We start from the raw sequence: 27,711 nt of genomic DNA on the forward strand, positions 1-27,711 counted from the left end.
TCTAGTATTAAGATTGGGTAGAGCTTTAATTGACAAGCTATGTGGTTATCCAAAACTAGATGGGTTTTTATAGCATCTCAGTTTATAAGCTATTACTAACATTTAAATTTGCTTTGGTGAGTATCTATGATCACAGGATAATGTTTTCTTGTTTACTTAGGCCCTCACTTCTTTTCACTCCCCACGAAGATCTCTAGTAAAGAGAAAAAAAATAATAGTTTTAGACTTTCCTTTAGGGAAGGGACTCTTTTTCTTCAGGAAAATATGCTGCACCATGTTGGGAGATGAGACTCTGATGGATGTGTGTGTGTGTGTATATATATATATATATGACAATACTTAAAAAGTGTGCTTAGAAAACATGCAATATTGACTGGGCATGGTGGCTCGCACCTGTAATCCCAGCACTTTGGGAGGCCAAGGTAGGGGGATCACGAGGTCAGGAATTCGAGATCAGCCTGGCCAATGTGGTGAAACCCCATCTCTACTATAACTACAAGAAAAATTAGCCGGATGTGGTGTTGCGTGCCTGTAGTCCCAGCTACTCAGGAGGCTGAGGCAGGAGAATCGCTTGAACCTGGGAGGCGGAGGTTGCAGTGAGCCGAGATCGCGCCACTGCACTCTAGCCAGGGCAACAGAGTGAGACACTGTCTCAAAAAAAAAAAAAAAAAAGGAAAGAAAAGAAAAAGAAAGTATGCAGTATTTTGCTGCGGGAGAGCACACAGGAAAGATGAGAAAAGGACAGATAGGGGCCCACCTAAGAAGGTAGGATGCCAATGACTGAAAATGATAGCCACCATGAAATAAATTATTCTGTATTTGCTGACATACATATGAGTATTCAGGTGCATATTTTGCATGTTTTTAATTTTTAATTTTGAAGTAATTTTATATTACAGAAAGCTGAAAAAAGTACAGAGAGATCCTGTAGGCTTTTCACCTAGTTTCCCCTAATGTTAACAACTTGTATATCTGGGGTTCATTTGTCAAAATGAAGAAATGACCATTGGTATTATACTACTAATTAAACCACAGATTTTATTCAAATTTCATTAACTTTCCCACCTATATTCCTTTTCTGTTCTAGGATTCAATCCAGGATTCAACATTTTATTTAGCTGTTACATCTCCTAGTTCCCTCTAGAGTATAGTATTTCCTGAATCTTCCCTTATGTTTCATGATCTTGATATTTTTGAAGAATACAGATGAGGTATTTTATAGAATCTCATATAATTTGAATTCATCTTATGTTTTCCTCATTATTTTAAGGTTATGCATTTTTGGAGGAAATATCACAAAACTAACATGTCCTTCTCAGTCCATAATATCAGGAGGTTCAAGATGTTAATAGATCTCATTTTGGTGATGGTTTTATCATTTGGTGTTGGTTGATGGCTTTTTCCACTGAAAAAACTACATTATTTTTTTCTTTGGAATTAATAAGTATCTTGGGTGAAGGGCCTTCTTTTATTTTTATTTTTATTTTTTGCCAGAGTTTTGCTCTGTTGCCCAGGCTGGAGTGCAATAGCAAGATCTTGGCTCACTGCAACCTCAGCCTCCTAGGTTCAAGCTATTCTCCTGCCTCAGCCTCCAGAGTAGCTGGGATTACAGGCACCCGCCACCATGCCCAGCTAATTTCTTATAGTTTTAGTGGAGATGGGGTTTCACCATGTTGGACAGACTGATCTCGAAGTCCTGACTTCAAGTGATCGGCCTGCCGCAGCCTCCCAAAATGCTGGGATTACAGGCATGAGCCACTGCACCTAGCTAAAGTGCAGTGCTTTAAGACTATTCAATTTTATTCCTTCTCAAATGTTCACCTATGAATTTTAATCTCCATCAATGAACCTTGCCAAAGAATAATTACTGTGGTGTTTGCCTAACCCATGATTTTCCACTTTCCTCACTTCTTCTATATTTATTAATTGGAGTTTTAAGGAAGAGCTGTCTCTTCTCCCTCATTTAGTTATTCATTCAATTATTTATTTATATCACTATGAACTCATGGATATTTATTATAGTCTATGGAGTTTAACCTTATTTCATTGACCGAATTGTTCAACCTTTGGTATTAAAAGTTTGAAAGTTTTTTTGTTTTTTGGTATCGAAAGTTATTTTCTTTTTTTAAAAAAATTTACTTTTTTCCTATTTTGTGATAATTATTATAGATGGGGTCTTGCTATGTTGGCCAGTCTGGTCTTGAACTCCTGGCTTCAAGGAGTCCTGCCTTAGCCCCTGAAAGTACTGGAATTACAGCCATGAGCCACCATGCCTGGATATCCTGTTTCTTTTTAACAGATCCTTCTTGTTTTAGGAATTACTTACTTTTTGCTGCCATAGGATGATTCATACTCAACTAATTTGTCAACTCTTCTAGTTGAATTCTACTTGCCAATGTCAGGTAGCATCTACCCAAGGCAAGCAAACACTTACATCATAACTCTTTCAGAAGACACTTACTGCCCTAGATCTCAGGTTCTTTAGTTGACTTCTGACTTCTGACCAAGAAAGCCTTAAATTTCTCCTTGTCTTGACAAGATTCTTTCTGAGTACAAGCCCTTGACTTCCCTTTTCTTAAAGCATCTATTTTAGAGAACTTCCCATTGTAAATTCTTTCTCTGCCCCTTTGTGATGTAAATCTTGTCCCAGTTTCTTCCCAGTTTAACAACAAGAGAATATCTTTCTTAAGCATCTGTGAACTATCTCTTTGAAATGTAGTTATCAAGAAAGGTAAAACCTCTATTTCCTACTCTCTATGGGAGGGTAGAAGCCTATTCAGTAAGTACCATTTAGCAAACACAGATGGTCTAATGATATTGACCATCTCTACTAATGTCCTCCAGTACTCTTCTACTAGCTCACCCCAGTGGTTAAAACTCTCTTCCCTTTGTTTCAGCAGAGTTGAGTTCCATCTCTCCCTCCATTCCAGCAGTATTGAATAAAATTATCCTTGGCTGCTTAACTCAGTCAGTGAAATTATTATTTGACAACTATGATTGGCTTTAAGAAAAGTCATGGACTTGTAGAGTTTTGGCTTTGATTGTTGATGTAAATGTGGAAGCAATGCTTTTTTTACCCACATTCTACATCTTTAAGTAAAAATCAGAGATTTTGCAATGTTAAGTCATTTTACTTTGTAAAATTCTCATGTTATCCCTAAACATTTTCACAAACCTTTACATATACACAAATGACATATATAAGTGATTTTGAAGAATGTTACAATGTTGGGTAACTACAGTGGAGTAAGAAGGGAATAGTTATTCAAGATCACTCTCAAATGAACGCAGTAGATCAAGATCAGAAATGCAGAGAAGAAAGGTGGCCTATGGGAATAAAAGTCCTCAGAAATTTATGAAGTTCTTGAGTAAACTTGAGACTCTCAAAGAATGTATGAGAAGAAGCTTGACTGTTTTATTCAAATTTCAGAATATGGAAACTTCTGCTAACTTTGGGTCTTAGGTCATAAACTAAACTCCTGACTTCAAGTGATATGAAACACAAATGATTACCCAGTAGTGGAGTCAGAAAGAAATAATAGTAGTATGTTACTCAAATTGATATAAACTATTTTATTTTACCTTTTTAAAAACCTAATAAATGGACAATAGATTATATATTATGTGAAATATAACTTCTTATTTTTCTTTGTGCATTACGTAGTCTATATTCAATTGATAATAATATAATGAGAATAGATTTTATATTTTCTTTGCCATGAGTGTGTGACTACAGGTGTTGCATCTGGTTTTCAATGGAAGGAGCTATAAATAGCATATTTATATGGATCATTAGTCTTGGTACTATGTTAAATCATAATAATATGGACACAGGTAAGCATAATTTTTGGACAAGCAAATGCCATGTTTGGAATTCTATATAATATACCTCAAATTGCTATTTTATCAAGAAAATTATTTTTAGAAAGATAGAATGAAATTTTCAAATTTCCACAAACAATTTGGAGGGACACTGGTAATTATATTCAATTACACATTTAATACATATATAGTAATAAAATTATATTCATTGCAAAAATATGATTAAAAGAAAATACACATAAAACTAGGAGGTATATAATTCTTTCTCAAATCCTACTTTTGATGTTATACTATTCATATAATTTGTCATTATAAAATTCATATAGTAAGATTTAACTTTTTAAAAAGTCACTAGAATTGGTTTTCAAGTTGTATTCCACGCATCTGTTTACCTTACCCACCAAAACGTTCTAAATATGTCTTTTTCTGCACAGGATCTTTTAAACTGTTTGACAGCAGAAAAGGTGCCATCCAACTCTACAGTAGACATCAATAAATGCTGGGTGATGATGTTGTGGATGACTCATTGTCAGTATTATGACCAAATATAATTGTACTATGCTATAATACAATGATAGGATGAAGGTATCCTGATATAAGCAGGAAAGCTTATTTATAACTTGAAGAGCCTCATTATCTGACTGAGTAGTCTGTCTCTTTTTTGATAGTTTTTCTTTTCATCCTTGTGGTCAGATTAGCTCACCTTCTGTCTACGTCCAATTTACTGTAAACTGGGGCATGGAATTCAGGTAACCAAACTTACTTAAATTGTGAGCAAAGTATAAGTTACTGGGCACTGAATACCATCTTAAAGGCATTCTCGTGAATGAAATAGATAGGCTTTTAGAGAGTGTTGTTTGATTTCCTCACAACCTGTATAATATTTATTTATTGAACTGTTTGAGAATTTCTATATTGTCAGTTTTGGCAGCAACAAAAGACAAAAAGTATATCAGCCTTCTGGAACGAGGAACCAAAGAAAACACAATGCAATTAAATAAATTAAATTTAGTGTAAATCTTTGCAATATTTATATTTAAAATAAAATGCAGGACAGTTTTCATATGGCTTAGTTATAGTTTATTTTTGTAATGGGCATTTCAGTTGAGTGTTAAGTATGAGTAAATAATTTACATGAATATTACAAAATTTCTATTACAATTTTGGTCTTTGTAGAGTGCAAACATAGTGTCCTGAACAAAGACCATTATTGTTTTCTTGACTGGTCAGAATTCATCTAGAATTTGCAGTTCCATCTGGAAGTCATTTTATGAAAGAGACAATGATACACTGAGATACCCCCAAAGGAAACCTTGATTCTGATGTTCTGGATAAGAAGTTCTAGAAGTGTCTGGAATTGAGGAGTTCTACAGAAAAGGAATATGTGAAGGAATTAATGAGAGAATGGGAAGATGACTGTTAATAGCATCTGATGATTATTTTTCACATAACTGCAAGGTCAACTTGTGGAAAATAGATTACATATACTCCTTTAGGTTCTAGAGGTCTGAATTCAGGTTATCATGGAGACAGAGAGAGGAAAGATAAAGATTTTCTAGGAACTAACTGTCTAAAAATGGAATTCAGTGCCTCCAAAGGAAGTACATGCCTGTTGTTGGAAGACAAAAGTAAGGTATCAAGTGGAAAAAGGGTTGAAAGTTCAAGTAGAGTCTCCACACCTGATGAGGTCATTGAGGTCCTGGGGCTGGTCCTCACTTTGTTGGGAATAGAAACTCTTTATTGTTGATGCCCCTAAACAAATCAACCAGGCTTTTAAAGATTGACTCTTGCTAAACAAATTTCCCAACATTTCAATGTATAATTATATATATATATAATTTTAGATGAAAGATTGTAAAGGCTTGATCTTCACCTTCTGGATAAAATATATATTGCAAGAAATATGTGGCCATGCTAGGATCACATCTGTCAAAAAGATAAGGATATTCACGTCAGGTTTGTTGATAACCGCTCACATCAGCAACTTGTTTTAGGGGTCCCATACAGATCACCACCTTTGAAACCACTTTTCTTTTCAGAGAAAGGTTTATGCTACAGCCACACCTAAGTGTAAATTTCAGTCATTATGATACATGCCAAGATCCTGTATGAAATTTATCTATGTGAAGATTACTTCTGGAGGTCATGGGTCTCATTTATTATGTTTTAATTTTTATTGGTAAAATGTGCATGGACTGCTTTATTTCTCAGTCCCAGAGAATCCAGCATTGGACTTTCAGGAAAGTCCAAAAAGTGGTGAAAGCATCATTGGTCATAAATGTTACAGATGGAATGATATTTTGGAATAAGATATTATATAACCTGTAAGATCTCTCATGCCTCTACAAAAAATTGTCTAAAATGTTATTTGTGTTTAATTTTTTATTGTGAAAAATTAAATGCACAGAAATGTTTAATCACTAGTACAATGCACACTCATATTCCCATTACCTAGAAATAACAGTTTAACCATAGTTCCAGAGCCATATTTCGGTTTTTCTTAAGCTACTTCAAAGTAATTTCAAACATCATAGCATTTTATACCTAAATATTTCAGCAGGAACATCCCAAAATAATGAACATTCTCTTATATAACCACAATATGATCACGACACTGAAGAAAATTAACAATCACTTCTTAATTTTTCTTTTCTTTTTTTTTTTATTTTGAGACGGAGTCTCGCTCTGTCGCCCAGGCTGGAGTGCAGTGGCCGGATCTCAGCTCACTGCAAGCTCCGCCTCCCAGGTTTACGCCATTCTCCCGCCTTTTCTTAATACCCAGTTTATGTACAGATTTCTTCATCCATCTCCAAAATGCCCTCTAATACCTTTATTTATTTCTAGAACAAGGACAGAAACTGGATTCACAGATAAAATATAACTATTTCTTATGTAAAAGAAAGAACATTGGAGAGCATCTTCATTTATCGGAGACCTGGAAATATTCCCTAGGGAACTCATTTCCGTGATTGTGACAAATGGATATTAACAGCTGTCTCATCATATTATTATTGAAATGGGATAACTTTTTCAAAAGTGCTCAATAGAGGGACTAGCATACTAGAAGTATGAACAAATGTCAATCACTATCATTATTATATTTAAGACATAGATAATCGAATATATGATAATTTATTCTGTTTCAACCCAGTCCCTGAAGCCTATAACGTTTTGTAATAAAATGAGACAGTTTTATAACTGTGAATGTAACCCACTGGGTGCTAAGAGTGTTTTTTTTTTTTTTTTTTTTTTTTTTTGATGGATGAGGAAACTGAGCTAATTAAAGCTAATATATATTTAAGTCTGATTTAGAGGTCTATATATAAAAATGTAGAAATGTATACCACTTCTTAAAGTCCAACTCCAATTCCTAAATGTTAACTTTAAAATATTACAGAAAATTGCTTTTAATGAATTCTCAGGAATATATTTGAGATCACAATTTAGTATGCTTAAGATATCAATGCATAAATCTTGCTTAAATAAATTTGTTCTCAAATTTTAATTAAGTTGAATTTTTGCCAAAAGCACTTTATATTTTCTAAAATTCCATCAAAGTGCTCTATGCTATTTATATTTTTGATGTATTAAAAATACATCTATTTCCCAAATGCCTCTAGGCTTATTTTAAGAAAACACGTACATGTCACTATGAAATTTGAGATACTCTGAAGGTAAGAACATGAGTTATCATTTGAGAACTATGTCTCTAATGTGTATATATACCATGTGTATATTTTTAAAGTTTATCAAAGATTTTACTTTTATTGTTGAGTTCTAGCTACCCATTCATATGAGTGATGTGAATTAATTAGAAATTTCCTAATATTTATAAAATTAAAAAATTCATAATTGTGGATTATTTATTAACAAAATAATATTTCTATGTTTCATCCAGTTTCATGGATAGAGAAATTAACAAAGTTATATGATTTACCTAAGAATTTAATTTCCGTGAAAAAAGTTATAGTTAAGGAAAGCAAAAAAAAAAATGTGGAAAGGGAAAGCTACTAATGAAGACACATGGACTGAAACATCAAATCTGTCACTAAGCAGCTGGATAGTTCTTTTAAGTCATTTCCCCTTTCTGGGACCATTTTCTTATCTGCAAAATAAGTGACTTGGATTCTGGGGCTTCTGAGAATAAGATAATTATAATGGTGCTATATTTCTATGGCATTTATTGCTTATGGAAAGCAATTACTCAAAATATTTCATTAGGTTCTTGCCTAGGCTCTGTGAGGTAGACTACATGAATATTTTAGTTGTGCTTTTCAATATTGTGGAAAGTCTTGGAGGCCAAGATGATACATTTATATACATTATTTATATATGCACCATTTACTGAGTCCCTAATATATTCCAGGTACAATTGTTTATAGACATAACTAATTCTCACGCAACCTCTACAAATGTATTATCATTTAATATATGAAACTGGAGTTTAGCATTGTTAATTGCTGGATAGCTAATACTTGGCAAAAGTGAAATTTGAATGGTGGTCTGCATGACAACAATTTCTGCATTTTCCCTATTATGTCACTTTTTTCCTTTCTTTTCCTTTTGTCTCTTTTAAGGGGTAATTATAGTCATTTAAATTTTTTAAGCAGATAAATAATGTAAGCTTATCAATATTTTATGTAGTAGTAATGAACATAGAACAATTAATAAGGAGATATGAAGATGAAAATGATCAATTGTGCTACTAATATAGTCTTGGAGGAATAATAAGGACAAGAGTTTGAAAAGTACTAGGAAAAATGCATAAGAGAAATGAATCTAAGATCTGTGTAGAGGTAAAAGCTTGGCATTTGTGTAAATGTGGATAACAATGAAAATACAAGATCAGTGATATAAAATTTTGAGCTCAAAAGTCTGTGTGTTTTTTAGCTCTTGAGTATTTCTGTTAACAATCACAAACAAACGTTTATCATGCAATATGTTCCTACTGTAAGAGAACTTATTTTCTAGGGGAAGGAGACAAAAAAATCTAAAAAGTACAAATAAAAAATTATGTGTAATGTCATAATTGTTATTCTGAAAGATGATATTGTTTTCAACAACATCTCTAGCAAGTGAGATTGGATAGTTGTGTTCACAAGATTAGACTACAAAGAGAACAATATGAACGTCTAGGGGGAAGAACTGATAACATGTTCTAAAAATTTTGAGAGAATAATTACACACACCTGAAGGATGGAGAAAGGGGCATGTACTATATGAGTTTGGCCTGAAAATATGATTAAATTTGGACCAACAAATTGGGGGAAGGGAAGATGAGCAAAAATAATTAATGGGCAATATCTCAAGATGTTTACCTGCAGCAACAAATAGCTTAGCTTAGCTTGAGGGTACAGTGTGTTGAAGGAAGTAAGATGGGATGAGATTGAAAACCTGATAGGAACAAAGGTTATGATGATCGCTGTGATGTAGTAATTCTACTCCTAGATATAGTCTCAAGAGAAATACACTCATATGTGCACCTAAAGAAAAGTCCAAGAATACTCATTATTGATCATAGCCAAAAATGGAATAGTTTTCAAAATATTGTTTATAGAAAAACATGAATAAATGTATAGAAATATATATATATTTGTGGAGTGGAATAATATCTGTATAGAACAATGAGAATAAACAAAATATAACTACATGCAACAGAATAGATACATTTCAATCATTTAAGTGCTGAATACAAAAAGCCAGACACAAGAATTCATATGCTATGATTCCAATTTTGTAATATTGAAACATGGGCAAATCTACAGTTTTAGAAATCAAGTTAGTGACTACCCTTAGTAGATAGTGACTAGCAGAAGATAGAAAGAGGCTTCGGGGTGCCTGTAATCTTTTTGTTTCTTGATTTGGGTGTAGGTACATGGATCTGCTCTGTTTGTGAAAATTGTTCCAACTGTACATTTATGATTTAGGCATTTTATATGAATTTTCCATTTTAATCAAACAAATGTAATGGTGGTGTTTGAGGAATTGATACCCTTTATTTGATAAGGTGATGTAAAGATAAGGAAGTTAGATGAGGGATTGCACGATTTCATCATATTCAGAAAGATTGAATCAAGCACTAGCAAAACAAGAAGATTTAAAACAAAGGAGTATATTAGGACCAGAAGACAGCAGGAATGGTAATACTAATACATAGAGGGAAATGGATGTGATAGAGGATAAAATGAACAACTAACAGAATAGGGTAAAGAAAAGGGAATAATTTTCTAAAATATAAAATTTCAAGACTGGAAGGCGGGAAGTATCACTGAGAAGCATGAAAATCAAGAGGATAAATGGTTTGCCTGAGTATGTTTTTCATCATTCTATGATCAAGTATTCCTAACAGCAGTGAATGTACTGATCAGTATTGGAAAGGAGAACACGACTGAAGAGGTTGTTTGAAAGTAATCTTCATAGCAGTGATGGTTGACGTCATGAAAGTAGCTGACATATATGTACACTGTAGAAGGAGTATATCTGGCTAATTAACACACGCATTACCTCACACAGTTATCTTATTTTGTGGTAAGAACACTTTACATTCACTCAGCATTTTTCAAGAATAAATTTATTATTCACTATAGTCACCATGTTATATAATAGTTCTCTTGAACTTATTCCTCCTGTCTAAATGAAATTTTTTTATCCTCTGACCAACATCTTCTCAACCCTTCTACCCCACTACCCCAGCCCCTGGTAACCCCTACTCTATTCTCTCGTTTTGTGACATCGTTTTTAGATTTTGCATATGAGTGAGGTCATATGGTATTCATCATTCAGTGTCTGGTTATTTCACTTAACACGATTTCCTCCAGATTCCATGATGTCACAAATGACAGAATTTCATTCTTTTTTATGGCTAAATAGTATTCCATCGTGTATTCCACAATGTGTATACACTTCAGAACATAATGTGGTACGTACTAAGTACTTACAATTTTCTTTCCCAATGTAAACAAGAAAAGAAAGAAAGTAGATGAGTGCACTAAGGGAGAAGATAATGAAGAAAGTTAAAAGGGTTGGCACAGATTCTTGGGGAGATGCACATTTGGCAGATAAAGGGAGATGGAGGACTCTGAGAAGGGGCAGTTCGATGTAAGGGAAGGAAAAACCAAGAGAGTGGATCACAAGGTCAGGAGTTCGAGACCAGTCTGTCCAACTGGTGGACAGATGGGGTGAAGCCCCATCTCTACTAAAAATACAAAAATTAACTGGTCACAGTAGTGGGCGCCTGTAGTCCCAGCTACTAGGGAGGCTGAGGCGGGAGAATTGCTTGAACCTGGGAGGTGGAGGTTGCAGTGAGCTGAGATCACACCACTGCACTCCAGCCTGGGTGAAAGAGCAAGACTCTGCCTCGAAACAAAACAAAACAAAAAACAAAAACAAGAAAGCGTCTCAAGGATCACTTGGTCAGTACTTTCAGGAGTTGTAAACAAAGTAAGGATAACGAAGACAGAGCAAAACAATAAAAATCTGTGTTCCCTGGTCACTGGAAAGTTTTATAGCAAGTGTTGGCAAATTGTAGTCAACAGGTCAAATTTGGCCTGCTGCCTGCTTTTGTACATGAGCTAAGAATGGGCTTTACATTTTTAAGTGGTTGAAAAAATTCGGAATAGATGTAATCAGATATGATCAGAATAATATTTGTGGCATGTGAAAATTATGTAAAATTCAAATTTCAATGTCTATACTAAGGTGTTATTGGAACAGGGCCACACTGATTTGTTTACATAATATTCATGACTGCTCTTGCAATATAACAGAGTAACAACTCTGCCAGTTGAGTAACAAAGTGATATGGTGTGAGTTGCAAAGCATATATCACTATCTTGTCCTTTACAGAAAAATTCTGCTGACCTCTCTTTTAGAGTTAAAATAGTAAATGAAATCTATGCTTAAAAATGCCTAATAGTCTATTGGGATAACACAGCTTTTCCTTGAAAAATATTGGATAATATTATAAATAGAGTTCTGAGAGTCACTGCAGATAGTAAAGAACTGAATCTATTTGTGTATGTAATGGTTGACAGTTAACATCACTTTACTTTAAAAGTGTGTTCTTACATATCACTTGATGTCCAAAACAGCCTGTCAGGTAAAGATCATGGTATAGAGTTTAAAGATTTGGAAACTTAGGTTCTAATGTGACTATTCTTTGGAGAACAATTGCATTCAAAGGTAGAAAGTGATAGAGAAATATCATCATGGAGAATGTGTGTATATTGGCATATTGTGGGCAGTATTATTCATAGTTGTTGGCTTAGTGATAGAACAAAAACTCAAGAGCTATATTTTCTGATCTACATCCTGATTCTACCATTGACTGACATTATAATCTTGATCAATCACTTAATGTTTCAGAGAGACCCAATTTCCTCACTTACAATATTGGGATAATAATAATTCCTCATAGGGCTGCTGTGAAGATTGAAGTTTAAATGTGTTCATGGTTTCTAGAAGAGTGTCTGTCATATATGTGTTGGCTGTTTTTCTTGTGATTGGTAACACATTCCAAGATCAACAGATACACAATATAATCTTATTCAGATGGCAGTGAATCAAAAAGCCTTTGACAGTTATTTGCATCAGAGTTCTGCTCTATAGATCTAAGCAGAAGCCTAAACATATAGCCACCAGGCGATATACATCAGAGATATTCTACTTACCTAATTTTTCTTAAGCTTTGTACCTCAGTTTCTTTGTTTAATCTGCACAAAATAATTCAATAAAGAATTTTTTACCTAGACTTTCTAAACATCAAGTATTCTCTTAAGTCTTCTTTTGGAATTTTCAGGGTGGTTGAAATCGATCTATGACACATAGTAAATCATAGAAGCACTTAAAACCTTCTGCAAAGGTGTCAGTAACTTACTGTTTTGTTGCTGCTGTTGTTCCCCTGAGAAAAGGACCAGAGTTCTCTAAAACTTTTAATTTTGCAAACTATTGCCCGACTTTTGGACCTTATCTTGTCAGAGGTAAATGTCTGTTGTTGTAATTCACCATTCGAGTTGAGATGTTATTAAGGAGATGAACTGCAACCAATGAGCTCCCTGTCCACAACAGGGTCATTCTCAATCTCATCCAATAATTGACTCTGTTCCCTGCATGGCAGGTGGGTAACAGTTGCAATTACTATCATTTTGTGGCTAGGGAAACTTAGACAGGAGGGTTAAGTAACTTCTTCAAGGTCATATTGGAAATTGGTGTCATTCCAAGAAACAGAACTTGGAGTACACTTAACCAGTTCAGTTCTTGAATAGGTTTAACTTTATTATGAGAACAGTAAATAATGTTCCACAATATACCAGTGTATATTCAGCACTATTTGTTATATCTAGCATCACAGATTTATGACCTCTGAGATACAGCATGTAAAGAGAAGCCCCAGTTGAACCTATCTGGAGCTATTGTAATTTGAACATTTAAACACTTTTTATAAGAATGGAGAGAATGATAATGACCGGTAGTCAAGATGGAGAAAACCCATTTCTTTTTTTGAACTAGTTTAATGGGTTGGTGGCTTATAATTTACTTAACGCGCTTTCATATAACTTTTCATTTCAGCAGTAGTGAGCTGTGTCTTCATTTACGTGCTTTGCCATATGCCAGCAGTAGTAAAAGTTACTCCTCTCTTACAACCTGACATAGGACACATTTCCTGAGAAAAGAAACTACAAACTACTTTCAGAGGCTAAGAAATAACACTGTGTCAGTTAAAAACTTTGTCTTGTATAGCTTAATTTGATTCTTCATAGAAAAAATACAAACAAAATCAAAAAAATGTATTGGACATATGAAAATATTTTGATAATTTTATTGAATAAGAAATAGCTACCATTTATGGAACATTCAATATGTATCAAGCATTATGCTAAGGTATTTATAGAAAATTCAAATCAAAAGTATCATTTGTTTCTTTATTATGTTAAAGTTGAGGCATGACTAATTCATCCTGTAATTATACATATACATGTAGGTAGACATAGTCTCATTTCAAGTTAAATTATGTTATACATCCACCTTTTTATTTGCACTTTTCTAGCAAAGGTGGTATATTACACTAAGTTGGTGTTAATTTAAAATTTGAAATGCATTGGAAATTTGCAAAGTCCCACATTTATTTTATACAATGGATTTAAGTATGTTGTACACTAAGTTCTACAGTGTTATTCTAAATGTAACATTATAGTTCTAGAGCAAATTATTATAATTTAATAAATTTTTATATGAAATATTAAACCTGGAAAGTTTTAATTGAATGACTTTAACTATATTGTGCATCTGATTTTAAATGAACAAATTTTATGAATATCCTATAATATCTACTTATTCCTAAAATGCTTTTGACATAGTGGAATGATTTTAATTCTAATTATCACATGTTTCAGGCTAAGATGACTCAACTGCCTGAGGCAGAAAAAGAAAAGATTGCTGAGCAAGTTGCTGATTTCAAGAAAGTAAAGAGTAAACTGGATGCTGAGATTGAGATATGGGATGATACAAGCAACGACATCATTGTTCTGGCCAAGAACATGTGTATGATCATGATGGAAATGACAGACTTCACCAGGTAATTATGTGGAAAACAATGTGTAATACTCAATGGATAAAAATATTAGTCATATTAGGGAAACCTCAAGTTTCTCTGAGTGTCAAGTGCCAAAAATCAGGTGGTAGAGGAAAAGCAAATATAGTATTAGAAAGTTGTAGGTGTACAATTCTAGAGGTTTTGATCAATAAATAAATATGGCAAAGTTTCTCATAAACTTCTGTGGAATTGGTTTAGGCACCACTTATACTCACCTTCCGCTTCCCCAGGCATTTGCTCTGTGTATCATATTAGCATTGACTTCGACAAAGAATTTGGTAAACCAAGTGATTAGCTGGTATTGGAGCTATCTGAACTCAACCGAGTTTCATAGCCATATGATTTTAGTTACAGTGATTTACAGCATAATCAGGATAGTGGTATCTTTTGCTTCTGAGTTCAGAACTAGATATATTTGAAATTACAATCACTTAATGATAGCCATGAAAAAATGTGCATTGTGGGCACATTCCAGAAGTATAAATATGTTAAATAAAAATGTTTGTTATTGTTTTAAAATGTCATTTTATAGAGCTAGTCAAAAAGCAATAAAATATGTAGTGGCTGCCCTACTAGTTACTAATGTACACAAACTATAACAACTAAAATAATTCACTCATGGTGTAGTTATAAAAGCCACAGAACAGAAGGATACGCTGAAACAGACCTAGTACACTTAGAAAATTTTTCATTTGTATTACCATGTAGTATTCATTTATATGGTACCATGTACCACTGGTACATTCATTTATACCCCAAAACAACTTTCAGGGGGAACAATAAAATAACTGCTAATTTTAAAATCATAATTAATGGAGAAAATGTACATAAATCTTTCAGTGATATTAAAATTGAGAGTTTATGAAAATTACATACAAAATAACTTATAAAGAAAAGATTGTTAAATTGAACTTCAAAAAATGTGCATCGATAGAATGTCCTAAGCAGTATTGAAATGTAAATGGATAACTGGATAAACAAAAATGTGATTCCATTTATATATAAAGAATACTTGCAGACATAAAAAATTAATATTGTTGTGGAAGAATGGACAAAGAATATGATTTTATTATTAACCAGTTTCTCCTCATAAAAGTTATGGCAGATAAATATTTGAAAAATATTTAAAATAAAATAGTTAAATTAAGGCATATTTTAAATGTATCAAATTTGCCAAAACATTTAAAATAGGCTTGGTACAGAGTATGGTGGTGAAAATCTAAATGGCATAAGACTTACAGTAATTTGGGAATATGCATAAACTAAAAATCTTTATAAATTTTTCATATGTGCATCATCTGTATCCATATCTGTACTATACTTCGGGGATCCTATCCAAAGGAAATAATATAAAGTGATAAACTTTTTATTTTAATCTGTGATGGAGTCTTGCTATGTCGCCCAGACCGGAGTGTAGTGGCGTCATCTCGGCTCACCTCAACCTCTGCCTTTGGGGTTCAAGTGATTCTTCTGCCTCAACCTCCCGAGTAGCAGGGACTACAGGCACACACCACCACACCTAGCTAATTTTTGTATTTTTAGTAGAGACGGAGTTTCATCATATTGGCCTGGCTGGTCTTGAACTTCTGACCTCATGATCCGCCCACCTCGGCCTCCCAAAGTGCTGGGATTTCAGGCATGAGCCACCGCGCCTGGCCAAACTTTTCTGAATAAAGGAAACCTTTGGCCTCTGAAAGTCTGCTGAGAAATCAACTCACAAAAGGCAGATTAATAGGTGAAAAAACATAAATTTATTTATCATGTATACATGGTAGCCTTCAGAATGAAGACCCAAAGACACAGGATAAATTGTTTATTTTTATGCTTAAGTTCAGCAAAGTATGGGCAGTCATGTAGAAATATGATGGGACAAATAAGGTGTGATGTGATGTTAATAGACTGAGTGGGGTACCCAGCAAAGCCTGTCTGTCTAGATTTTTCTTGGCTTCTCCGAACATGTATTTTTACCTTGTGGATATGAGGCAAGACCCTCGCTGGAATAGAGGTCTTATGACCTACAGTCAAACAAGGTAGGTAGGAAAATTATTTTATGACTGGTGTTATAGAGAGAGATGGAGATCGTCTTAGAATACATTTTTATGTGTTATCACTAGCTTTGGGGAGAAGGGGTTCTGGCTTCTGTGACCCGCCTTGGAGAAGAAGGATTCTAGTATTTATGACTAGCCTCAGGGGAAAATGGAACTGAGCAACAGGAGAACAGAAAAAATCAGAGAAAAACTTTTGCTTCTGAAGCTGCTGCTAAGTCCTTCATTTGGGGGTGTATTTTTTTCTGATCCCCAACAGTATAACTATAGAATTATTTAAAATAATAGAAAAATTGGGATGTTTAAAAAAATGGTTGCCTGCCATATGAAAAAAGAGTCTATAGAAAATAAAGTCAAGTTTTTTAAAGAGTATAAAAGTAGTCTAAATTTTAGAATCTATTATGTATATGGATGTATGGATATTCTCCTATGCATATTTTTTCTTTGTTTTGTTTTATACCAAACTTACTCTTTACAATAGAATTCAATTCTACCTTGTATTCTTTTGAAAGAAATCCACTTTCCAAAGATTATGTGCAAAGATTTCATTGGAAAGTGAGAAAATTAAATTTATTGTGTATTATACATGGAATTTCATAAAATACCTCTTAAAATGTCTATTTTATTTTCCCAATTAACTCTTGACATTTTCCAACTCTAGCCCATAACTTCTAAATGTTTTCTTATTCCTCTTCATATAGAGAATAATTCAGTTTTGGCCCATGGTTCAATTTCTGCAGGCAAAAATTCTGAGAAATCTGTTTGTATTTGTCTCTGCCTCTCTCTTTCTCTCTGTCTCTGTTTCTCTCTCTTTCTCCACACATATAATCACATGCATATATAATACAAACATATATAACATAGATATGTATACACCTGTATACAGGAGACAAAACTACACCTTCATGGTTTTAAATAATGATTATGTTTTAGTAGTTGGATTGTGAATAATTTAATTACTATTTTTAATCTTCTATAATTTGTTGCTGATTTAAGATATCAGTACATTTATGTGAAAAACAACATATGGCATGAAACCTGAACTATAATAGCTATATTATAATATCAACTTGGTGACCAGGTGTGGTGGCTCACACCTGTAATCCCAGCACTTTGGGAGGCCAAGGTGGGCAGGTCACCTGAGGTCGGGAGTTCAAGACCAGCCTGACCAACATGGAGAAACCCCATCTCTACTAAAAATATAAAATTAGCCATGCATGGTGGTGTTTGCCTATAATCCCACCAACTCGGGAGGCTGAGGCAGGAGAATCACTTGAACCCAGGAGGCAGAGGTTGTGGTGAGCTGAGATTGTGCCATTGCACTCCAACCTGGACAATAAGAGTGAAACTCTTATCTCAAAAAAATTAATAATAATAGTAATATCAACTTGGTAAGTGGCAATGAGAAGACTCTTAACCTTTCTCGCCATAAAGTAGTATAAATAATTCATGGGGATGTATTTATAGATAGGATTTAGAACTAGAAGGGAAAACAATGAAGGGCAAAGCCATGAGGAAGAGAAGCTTTGAAGAAGTGGGCAGTGAAAATAGAATCTGATAAAAGAAGAGCATTCAAGGGTTAATAAGAAAAGTAACATACAAAGGAGGATGCTGGGCAGAGAATTTCAGTGAGTAATCAATGGTCTTACCTGAAGATAATGATTAAAAAGATACTAGTTTGGCAATTAGTAGATTTAGTCAATTTGTTGTTGACTTTTGCTTTACGAAATGGTGAATGGAAAAAAAAAAAAAACCTTATTTAAAAGATAGACGAGAGAATAGCAGATCAAAAAACAGACTCAAGTTAGTAGCTTAAAAGGAACAAATGATCATGACAAGATTTTTGAGATTTCTGGATGTTTGAATATATTTTAGGCTGAAGAGAAAGAGGAAATGGGGAGGGACAGAACGAAATTGTAAAAGGGGAATAAAAGCTATAGCCAAAATGAGATAAAGAAAACAACAACCAAAAAAAGAAAAAAACATTTAAACCAATATAAGTTTACATGGCTCTTCCTTCTAGTCACAGTTTGAATGAATGAGCTGAGAATCAGATTAGCCTTTTTGGCCACCCAGGGTAAAGACTTCCTCCAACTAGTCTGTATATCAGTTTCATTATCACTCTATATTACTTTCTTTTTAGCAGTTATCACTTCTTGCTTTAAATAATTCATTTGTTCACATATTTCCTGCCTCTATATCCATAACAGAGTATAAGTTGTATGAAACTATGAAATTTGTCTTTTTTTATACCCAGAATTTATCACAGCATGTGTATATTTGCTTAGTATATATTTAATATGTAGTAGCTGAGTTAATTAGATTTTTTAAATACTACTTTAATTCAGAAAGAACCAGGAATAAACAAACCAACAAAAAATTTGAACAAAAAACAGGAAAGTAAGCATAAGCTTACTTTGTGAAAGTCTTGAAAGTCACTCTCTTTGCTTATTAGCCCAGATATAGATCATAAATGTTGAGACTAAGATTTTAATTTTAATACCCTATAGCATTTAGAAGAGACACATAGTCAGGAGAGCTGGGACTTAAGACTCTTGGAAAAGCTTATAACCATGCCTTTAAAAGGGGAACCAGAAATATTTTCATGGACCAGCTTGATGGAGCATCAAGGGTGAATACTTTTCCCTGAGAGGTCTTGTTTAAATAAAGGCCATCTTTAAGAAATAGAGATCCCAAGTGTGTGACCTATTAAACTGATGAATTTCAAATTGCGTGATCAGAAATGCCACCATGAAAGAAAAATTAAGATACAAGAAAGAATGGTCACCAAAGAAATTAGAAAACATGTTGATACATTCAAATAAGCCTTGGTAAAACATCAATAATATGGTTAGGCTTTGTGTCCCCACCCAGATCTCATCTTGAGTTATCATCCTCATAATTCCCACATGTCAAGGGAGATACCAGGTGAAGGTAATTGAATCATGGGGTCAGTTTCCCCCATGCTGTTTGCATGATAATGAGTGAGTTATCAGGAGATCTGATGGTTTCATAAGGGGCTCTTCCCCCTTCACTTGACACTTTACTTTCCTGCGCCTTGTAAAGAAGGTGCCTTGCTGCTCCTTTGCCTACCCACATGATTGTAAGTTTCCTGAGGCCTCCCAAGCCATGCAGAACTGTGAGTCAATTAAACCTCTTCCCTTTTTAAGTTACCCAGTCTCGGGCAATTCTTTATAGCAGTGTGAAAATAGACCAATACAATCAATGACAACAAAAAAAGACTGTATGAAGTGACCACACTACATAGGAAAAGTGTAAGGGTTGAAGATCAGAGTTAAATGGCCTATTATTCTTACATACAGGAAGAAGTTTAAAGCATTAACATACTTTACTACATAGAAAATTATATGCATTATATGTATTTTAAATTTCCAAGAGATCTTTACAATAATGAAAATAGAATTAAATAGAAGAAACGTTCCATATCAGTAGACAAAATTAATATAGAGAAGATAAGTTAGAAAATGAGACTAAAATGAAAATGAAAATTTATGGTAAATATAAAAAAGCAGTAACGTTATAAATCATACCAATAATATCAGCATTTCTAATATTTAGATTTAGAAAGCTTACTAGATTTTAAAATAAAATGATTTAAAAATCTGTCATTTAACATAGTGGCGTATAGGAATCTTTTGATCTGGGAACCATGGGAAAGAGGAAGAAATCTCTCTCTAAAAGAGTAAAGGAATGTGTAAACAAAATGAAAGAAATTTCAGAAGCAAACACTTAAAGGCTTCTATTTGTGGGGTGATGCCATCTGTGGAACATGAGAAGCCTTCAGAAGACAAACGTGGAGTGACAGCTTTGATAGAGAAGCAGATCCTGATATATAAAAGGTAATCAACTAGGAATATATATATAGATAGATAGATTTATACATATATCTATATATCCAACTGGATATATAAATCTGTATATAGATCTATCTATCTATATATATATACACACACACATGTATCCAGTCATTGGCTGGAAAGGAGCAGAATTAAAACTACTAGGAAGGATATATTGAAATGACTGGGTCCACACTGGGAAAGAAAGGAACTGATACTGAGAAGTAGAGCCAAAGTGGAAAAATAAGAGCATGTCACCTGACAGATGGTGAGGTTACAGACCTCCTTGTAGTATTTTTTCCAGCTCTGTACATGTCTTCCTCCTAAAGGAATTAATATCTTACTGTTGGCATACTCTGAATCAAGTTGTAAAAGGTATCTGATAAATCAATGGCTTTGAGGGTATCCTAATCTGTAGCTGGGGTGTTAGAAGAGGATTCATAACTCCATAGGGTGACAAATCATTTGAGAATAGACACATTTCATGTTTTACAAAAACTAAACAGCCCAACATTCTCTCAGTCTATAGGCATCACTGGCAAAGGCATCCACAGAACAGGAATATTGTGTGTTCCAACTGCAATAAAGGAAGGGTAGTAAAATTGAATGTTAGACTCTGATAGTCTCTTGTGCTTGAACTGAATCCCGAGTCAGCTAAATTTCAGTTCATATAAGCTGTGATAAATCTCCAGTTGTTTTAAAATGAATAAAATCTGTTCTTTATTTCTTTTTTATTCCCAATTCTGTTTCAGGAGTTTCTTCTCAGACACTAATGTTTTTCTGAGGGTTAAACTTTGCAGTTTTATATATAGGCTATTCCTTGTTTCCACCTTTGTCACATTTATTTCATTGCAGGTATTTTCGCTTGTTTGTGGTGGGACCTGTGAGAATGAGGGTCACAGCTGGCAGTGCAGTATTTATAGGCTAGTAGTCCCCCATTTGGTAGTAGTAGCAGTACACTTGAAGTCCTCCATATAGATTTTAAATAGCTGTATAGTTTAAAAACAATAAAAGAAAAAACAGTGCATTCTTTATATATTCTGAAGTGCCACAAAATGCTGTTTTCTCATTTTATTTAAATATTATTGTATTAATAAAAGAAATAATAGCTAAACTTTGATGAGTGCTTACTGTGTGCTATATCTTGAGAAAAACATGTTTTCTTGTTTATCCTCTGGAAAATTTGATTATTATACTCTCCATTTTATTAATAAAGAAATAGAGGTCGGAAAAATTGCTCAAGGACACACAAGTGAAGTTGATTTTGAATGGAGGTAGGTCCAACTTCAGAATTTGGGCACCTACCCATTGTACAACAAGTCTTTACCCTGTGCTAAACACAGGATAAGACCCAGTCAGTTCTTTCCTCAAGGAAGAAACAAATTGACACATCAGAGATAACACTAATTGTGTTATGTGTTATTAAACTGTTAAATGTTCAAACTGTTAGGATTTTGGAAGAAGAGATTTCATGGAGAATAAGCACAGAAGAAAAAGTATGAACAAGTGAAATTTGTATTCGATTTGGAATGAGATATGGGGTTGACTCATGGAAGGTGATGATGTATGTGAGAAAGTTCATGAGAATGAAGGCCAGCAGGTAGGAATGAGTCATGTCCGTTTAGGGGCTCTAAGAAAAATATGAAAAAGGAAGAAATTAAGATGGTCATGAAGAAAGTGATAGGCTATGAAAGGCCTTAGAAAATCGACAGTTTTTCTTTTTATGAAGTAGGAGATAGGTAGCAACTGAAGGATTATGATCATGGTAGGGGCATAATGGAAATGATAAGTGAGAAGGGAGACAGGCATTTATGGGTGGCACTGCAGCAGAGACCACCCATGCAGGTCAGACCACAGTTGGAGACTCATAATTAGATAGACTTTGGAGAAAGTCTGGTATAGACTAATTCAAACATAATAAACTCATAGAAAGTACTGTATCAGCAGTGTAAAAAAATCACTTACATAAAACTTACTGTAGCCATTTCTGAGCATTGGCACATGCACCTTGACATATAAACCACTTGGCACTTCTTCCAGCCTAAACTGAAGACATGGAGCAAGTTCTACTCTAGTCAGTTGTGCATAGTTACAAATACAGCAAGGCATCTACGTGCCCCTTGTGATAGCCTTGTTCAAGTGCAGAGAAGTCAGGCTTTATGATTTGAAAACATGATTTCTCCTTGGTGAAGGGCCATTCATATAGTCATATAAACTGTGTTACATTGTTAACATTGAGACGGTGGCATCTTCTAACAACCCAGCATTCCTTTTATGCATCTTCTGGTGTTTTCTAGAATCAGAGTAAAGGACTTAAAACTTTCTAGAGGAAAGCAAGTATTTCTTCTTGCACTAATCACTTTACCAGAAAAACATCTTTCAAATTTCTTCCTAGAAGGTAAGCATCTAGGAACAGGATGATAGAGGATGGAGTGACTGGGAATCTTGACATTTAGTTTTGAGCATTCACACATTCATTTAATTACCCTGTTGTCAGTAAAATGTACCCCACCCCTAAAATAAGTCTAAAGACCCACAATGCAAAGACTGTTTTATCCTCTTCAGAGAATCATCTCTGGAATTTTGCTGGGTTGAGATGGGGGTAGATATTCAGTGGTGTGAAATAGGAGATGGGATCAAACTGCCTTTTTCAGTCCCTCCCTTCATCCCTAAGTCTAATCATAAATAAGTCTTTCTGCATAAAATCAGCTTGATTCTTAATTTTCCCTTTTGCTGGTTTGAATTCTGACTTTCTCCGTTTGGCTATGTCATTTACTACTTGTCGTCTGCTTTTGAGTTTGTTAATATTTCTTGCTGTTATTTTATCTTCCATTCCATTCTCTCCATGCTAGTGTGTTTAAATGTTTAGAAACAAACAAAAATAACTCATATATAGTTTTAGTAAGACTTGGAAGAGGAGCAAAATTAGATACATGTGTCAATTTGCCATCTTAACCTGGAAACCCATTAGTTTGTATTAGGGTTTTGAAAGTTTTCTTTTTATGATAGTTAGATATTAGATTATATATTATTATTTTCATAAATTATGGCCCCTTTTTTGCTCTTCCTCTTAGACAAATTCTGTCCAAGCGGTATCCTGACTGTGAACTTAAACAGTTCCTACATTTTGTGACTTTTGTAACGCTTGAGACCATTTCATTCCTTCCCTGATATGAGCAGAAGACAGGCTCTAGGTATAACTTCCAGATATTTAATTATCTCTTTTATGATCACCTAGTATGCATTTTCTTAGAAGTTGCAGAAAAATTATGGGGTAAAAGGCAAAACATAACTCTTCTTTAAATAAATAATATAAACCAGTATATTATCTTTGCAAAAATAATGACTGCTAAGAGTATATCACTTTTAGTGTGAATATTATTAAAGTTATAAAATTGAAAATACCTGAAAGAAAGTAATGCTGCCCTAAGCACTAACATGCTTAAAACCATTTATTCAAAGATATGCCAAGGTGACATCACTATCCTCATGAAATTATATATTTCAAGATACAATATGATGTGTTTTTACTTTAAATATATATATATATTAATTTTACTAAATTTATACAGCTTTTTCTAGAATTTCCATTGGCTCATTTACTGAGAATCTACTGAATATTAGGCACTGTCCTTGTCCTTGGTACTAAGGACATACAATGAACACAATGGAGAATTTAGAGCCAGAGCTACATGAGATAGCATAGAGGGAGAATTGAGGAGAACAAGGAGGTGGGCAGCAAAGCAGATAGGGAAAAAGAAAGATCTAAAGTAAAGAAAACAGGTAGGAGCAGATGAGCTGGTACAGAAATTCGTCTCTGAAAGGAATGCAGAATGTTGCTAGGAGCTGAGATATAAATAGGGAATGTAAAGATTTTCAAGGTTTTCATACCTAAATCTACTTATACTCAGGCATCTGAGACTCTGGCAGATGTTGTATGAAGTCTATTAGTTTATTGAACAGACAATATAAGAATGGAAAGGACCTTCATTATCCAGCTGTCTTCATTTTAATTGTATAAAATGAAACAATTCTGTATTTATGAAAATGATGTTCTGAAGAGAACTTTGGAGAGAAATGACTACAGAAAATGGGTTGATTTGTCTGCCAAATGAGATGCCAATTTTCCTTATCAAAATGGGGCTAATTCCTTCCTGATACTCCCCCTCTGAAATTTTGAAGATCAATATTAACCAGTAAGAAAAAATAAATTATGTTATGATAATTTATACAGCTGAATAACCTCTCTGTTAATAGACATCATTTGCCTGGTAATGGGCCAACTTTCTTGGGACAAATGTGGTCAATCACAAGTTATTCAAGTGCCCCTGAAATACCACATTGAAAAATGTCAATTATAATGCAAGTCTTACCATATGTATAATAAACATGGGAAGAAGACAACTTTCTAAAAAGTTTTGATTAGTTACCCAAGAGAAAGCATATATGCTGCATTTTCTAAAAACTCTGGCCTGACCTCATCCTGTTACTTAATATCACGGCCAGTCATCCTTCTGGTGTTATGTTTCTATAATATCCCTAAACATGGTCTTAGAATTTTGATGAGCCAGCTAACTAAGCCAACCTGGCTGCAAGTGAGCCAGGTGTTTTATTACTCTGTTCATTTTAAGCATGGACTGTTGCACTCAAGAATTAACCCAAAACATGGAGGAATATGTGAATCAAATGGGGTTTGTTTGAAGCACTGAGCTCTCAGCTTTCCTCATGTCCAGGAGAACCTAAGATATGACTGGACAATGGAGGAGATGCTTTAAAATCTGTCAAACTGAAGGGAAACCGAAACAACACTCATAAATAGCCATGTAGAAGTAATGTTGCATTCATGATCAAAAAGAATCCTTGCGATGCACAGCTGCAGAGGGATGGTGGATGAAGAACTAGGTTGGGAAGTAGGATTGAACTTATTTTACACCCTGTGCATACTTCCCACTGTAAACAAGCTTGCATTTACAAAGCATTTCTGCCCCCACTGTCTTTTGTAAGATACAACCCTGAGAGATGGAATAGAAAATGAACCGAGGGAGGGAGGGAAACTCACCTGGCCTCTCTTCTGCTAGGGTTTCAGAATTAAATCTTTCTGAAAGCATAGTTGGAGTATGTAAAATCTATGTGTTGTATGCCTCATGTCTTTTTGTTTTTTAAATAAGAAATCTCTTTGCACATGACTCGTTCTGCTTTCTGAGGTGAAACATTTATATTCTAATATAATGTGTTAATGACAATAGCAACTTAAATGTTGTAGTCCACACAGCAAAGGGAATTAGAAATATTGGTAAGTTTTATGTTTTCCCCATTTAGAAACAGTCTGTGTCTTATGATTTAAACTGTAAAGGCAGAGAAGTCAAATTTTTACATTACTTGATAAGACTACTGAATTCTCTTTCTCATATGTATGGTAAATACACACAAATATCTAGCAAATAATTGAAATATAAAACATGGGATAAGAGGATTATTTACAATTTTGAAAGACATGCCTGGCTTGTCAACTTATACTTTTAAGAAAACATTCATTATATGTTTGAAATAATTATATCTGGAAGGAAGAATTATTTTTTACTGTGCTCCAGAATGATAGTTCAGTTTTTTTCCTATTGGATAGTGTGTTAGAGTAATTATAAGCAATAATCATTGCCTTTAACATAATTATTCTCCCTGAAAAGAATCAGTTTATTTTACTTTATGTAGTCTTGAATCACTAGAAAGTATTTAGGATTGCCGATAAGAAATGCTTTAATAAAAAGGAGAATGATTTTATCTGTCAGTTACTTTTACATGATAGAAACGTACAGGTTGATTATTAGTCATGGAAAGTAATGAGCAAAAATTCAACTTAAATAATGCCTTAGTAATTGCTTATTAAAATTAACTGGGAAGGCATAAATACTTTTACCTGAAATCTCAATTTCAATTTCTAAACTCTGTAGTAAATATGTCAGATCATTTGGTGAAATGGCTATTTTAGTTCCTAAGTGGCAGACCAGCTCTGTATTGTGTGAATCTTCAGAGATTTCAAGTGTTAGAGTTAAATTATATTATTACATTGTCTTAGAGCATTGAAGACTAAATTAGAAATATGGGAATAAACCGAATGAGAACATATAGGGCTGCTCATCCAGACCTTGCTATTCAGACCTTACAAAGGAGTCAGCTACCATCACTTGTTTTGGGCAGAGTCTCAAAAACAGGCAGGGAAAAGAAAAGCTTTAAAAAGGAGATTTCCAGTATTTTCTGATGGGATACTGTTGAGGTAGAGAAGTTTCAGGTAGACTAAATAGAAGCAGGACATTTTATGAGATGGGTTCGAGGAGTATATTTGGCTTTCTTTGATTCTTACTGAATTGGAAGCTGTGGCAAATATAGGTAAGTTGGCTGTCATTGACCAAGTCATGTCCATTCTGGGTCAATTGCTAGATAGGCTGTGGTTGAATTTCCAGCACTGGTTGCTGCACAGGTTATGGTCAAAGCTCTATTGTCATATACATTCTGGCCATTGTTCATTTATATATTTAATCTCTCTGCCAACAAAGTGGAAAATGGAGAAATTTCTAGCTATGTACAAGTACCAAGACTGAACCTTGAAGAAATCCAAAACCTGAATAGACTAATAACAAAGTATTGAGATATTAACAGAAGTCGCCCATAAAAGAAATGACTAAAAGTGAATGGCTTCACTTTTGGGTTCTACCAAACAACTTAAAAAGAAATAATATCAATCCTCCTGAAATTATTTGAGGAGGAGGGAATACTTCCTAACCCATTCTATGAGGCTAGTATTATCCTAATACCAAAACCAGATGAAGAGGCAGCAAAAGAGGAAAATGACAGGCCAACACCTCTGGTGAACATAGGTAAAAAAAAAAAAAAAAAAAAAAACTCAACAAAATACTAGCAAACAGAATTCAACAACACATTAAAAAGTACATTCATCATGATTAAGAGGGATTCATTCCAGAAATGCAACAATGCTTCAACATATACAAATCAATAAGTGTGATACATCACACTAACAGAATGAAGGACACAAACCATACAATTATTTCAAAAGATTCTAAAAGAGCATCTGACAGAATTCAACATCTCTTTTGCTAAAACCCTCAACAAGTAGGTATTTGTCCTCAAAAGAAATATACCTCAACAAGATAAATGCTATATATAACAAACCCAAAGCTAGCATCACACTGAATGGGGAAAACCTGAAAACCTCTCCTTTAACATCTGAAATAAGACAAAGATTCCCACTTTCACCACTTTTATTGAACATAATACTAGAAGTCCTAGCCAGAGCAATTAGACAAGAGAAAGAAATAAAAGTCATCCAAATTGAAAAGAAATAAGTCAAATTATCCTTGCTTACAGATGATATGATTTAATT

At 34.0% G+C, this 27,711-nt stretch overlaps 1 protein-coding gene across 1 annotated transcript in view; it reads left to right on the forward strand.

Moving 5' to 3' along the window:
* CTNNA3 (catenin alpha 3) overlaps positions 1-27,711 on the forward strand; it is a 1,693,405-nt gene that overhangs the window by 1,576,291 nt on the left and 89,403 nt on the right. Inside the window, exon 15 of the mRNA XM_017876520.1 lies at positions 14,214-14,395. Coding sequence (XP_017732009.1) covers positions 14,214-14,395 — 182 coding nt within the window. The remainder of the gene's footprint in view (positions 1-14,213; positions 14,396-27,711) is intronic.

The sequence above is a fragment of the Rhinopithecus bieti genome, unplaced genomic scaffold (genome assembly GCF_001698545.2).
Source record: "Rhinopithecus bieti isolate Rb0 unplaced genomic scaffold, ASM169854v2 scaffold_8307, whole genome shotgun sequence".
Taxonomy (NCBI): Eukaryota; Metazoa; Chordata; class Mammalia; order Primates; family Cercopithecidae; genus Rhinopithecus; species Rhinopithecus bieti.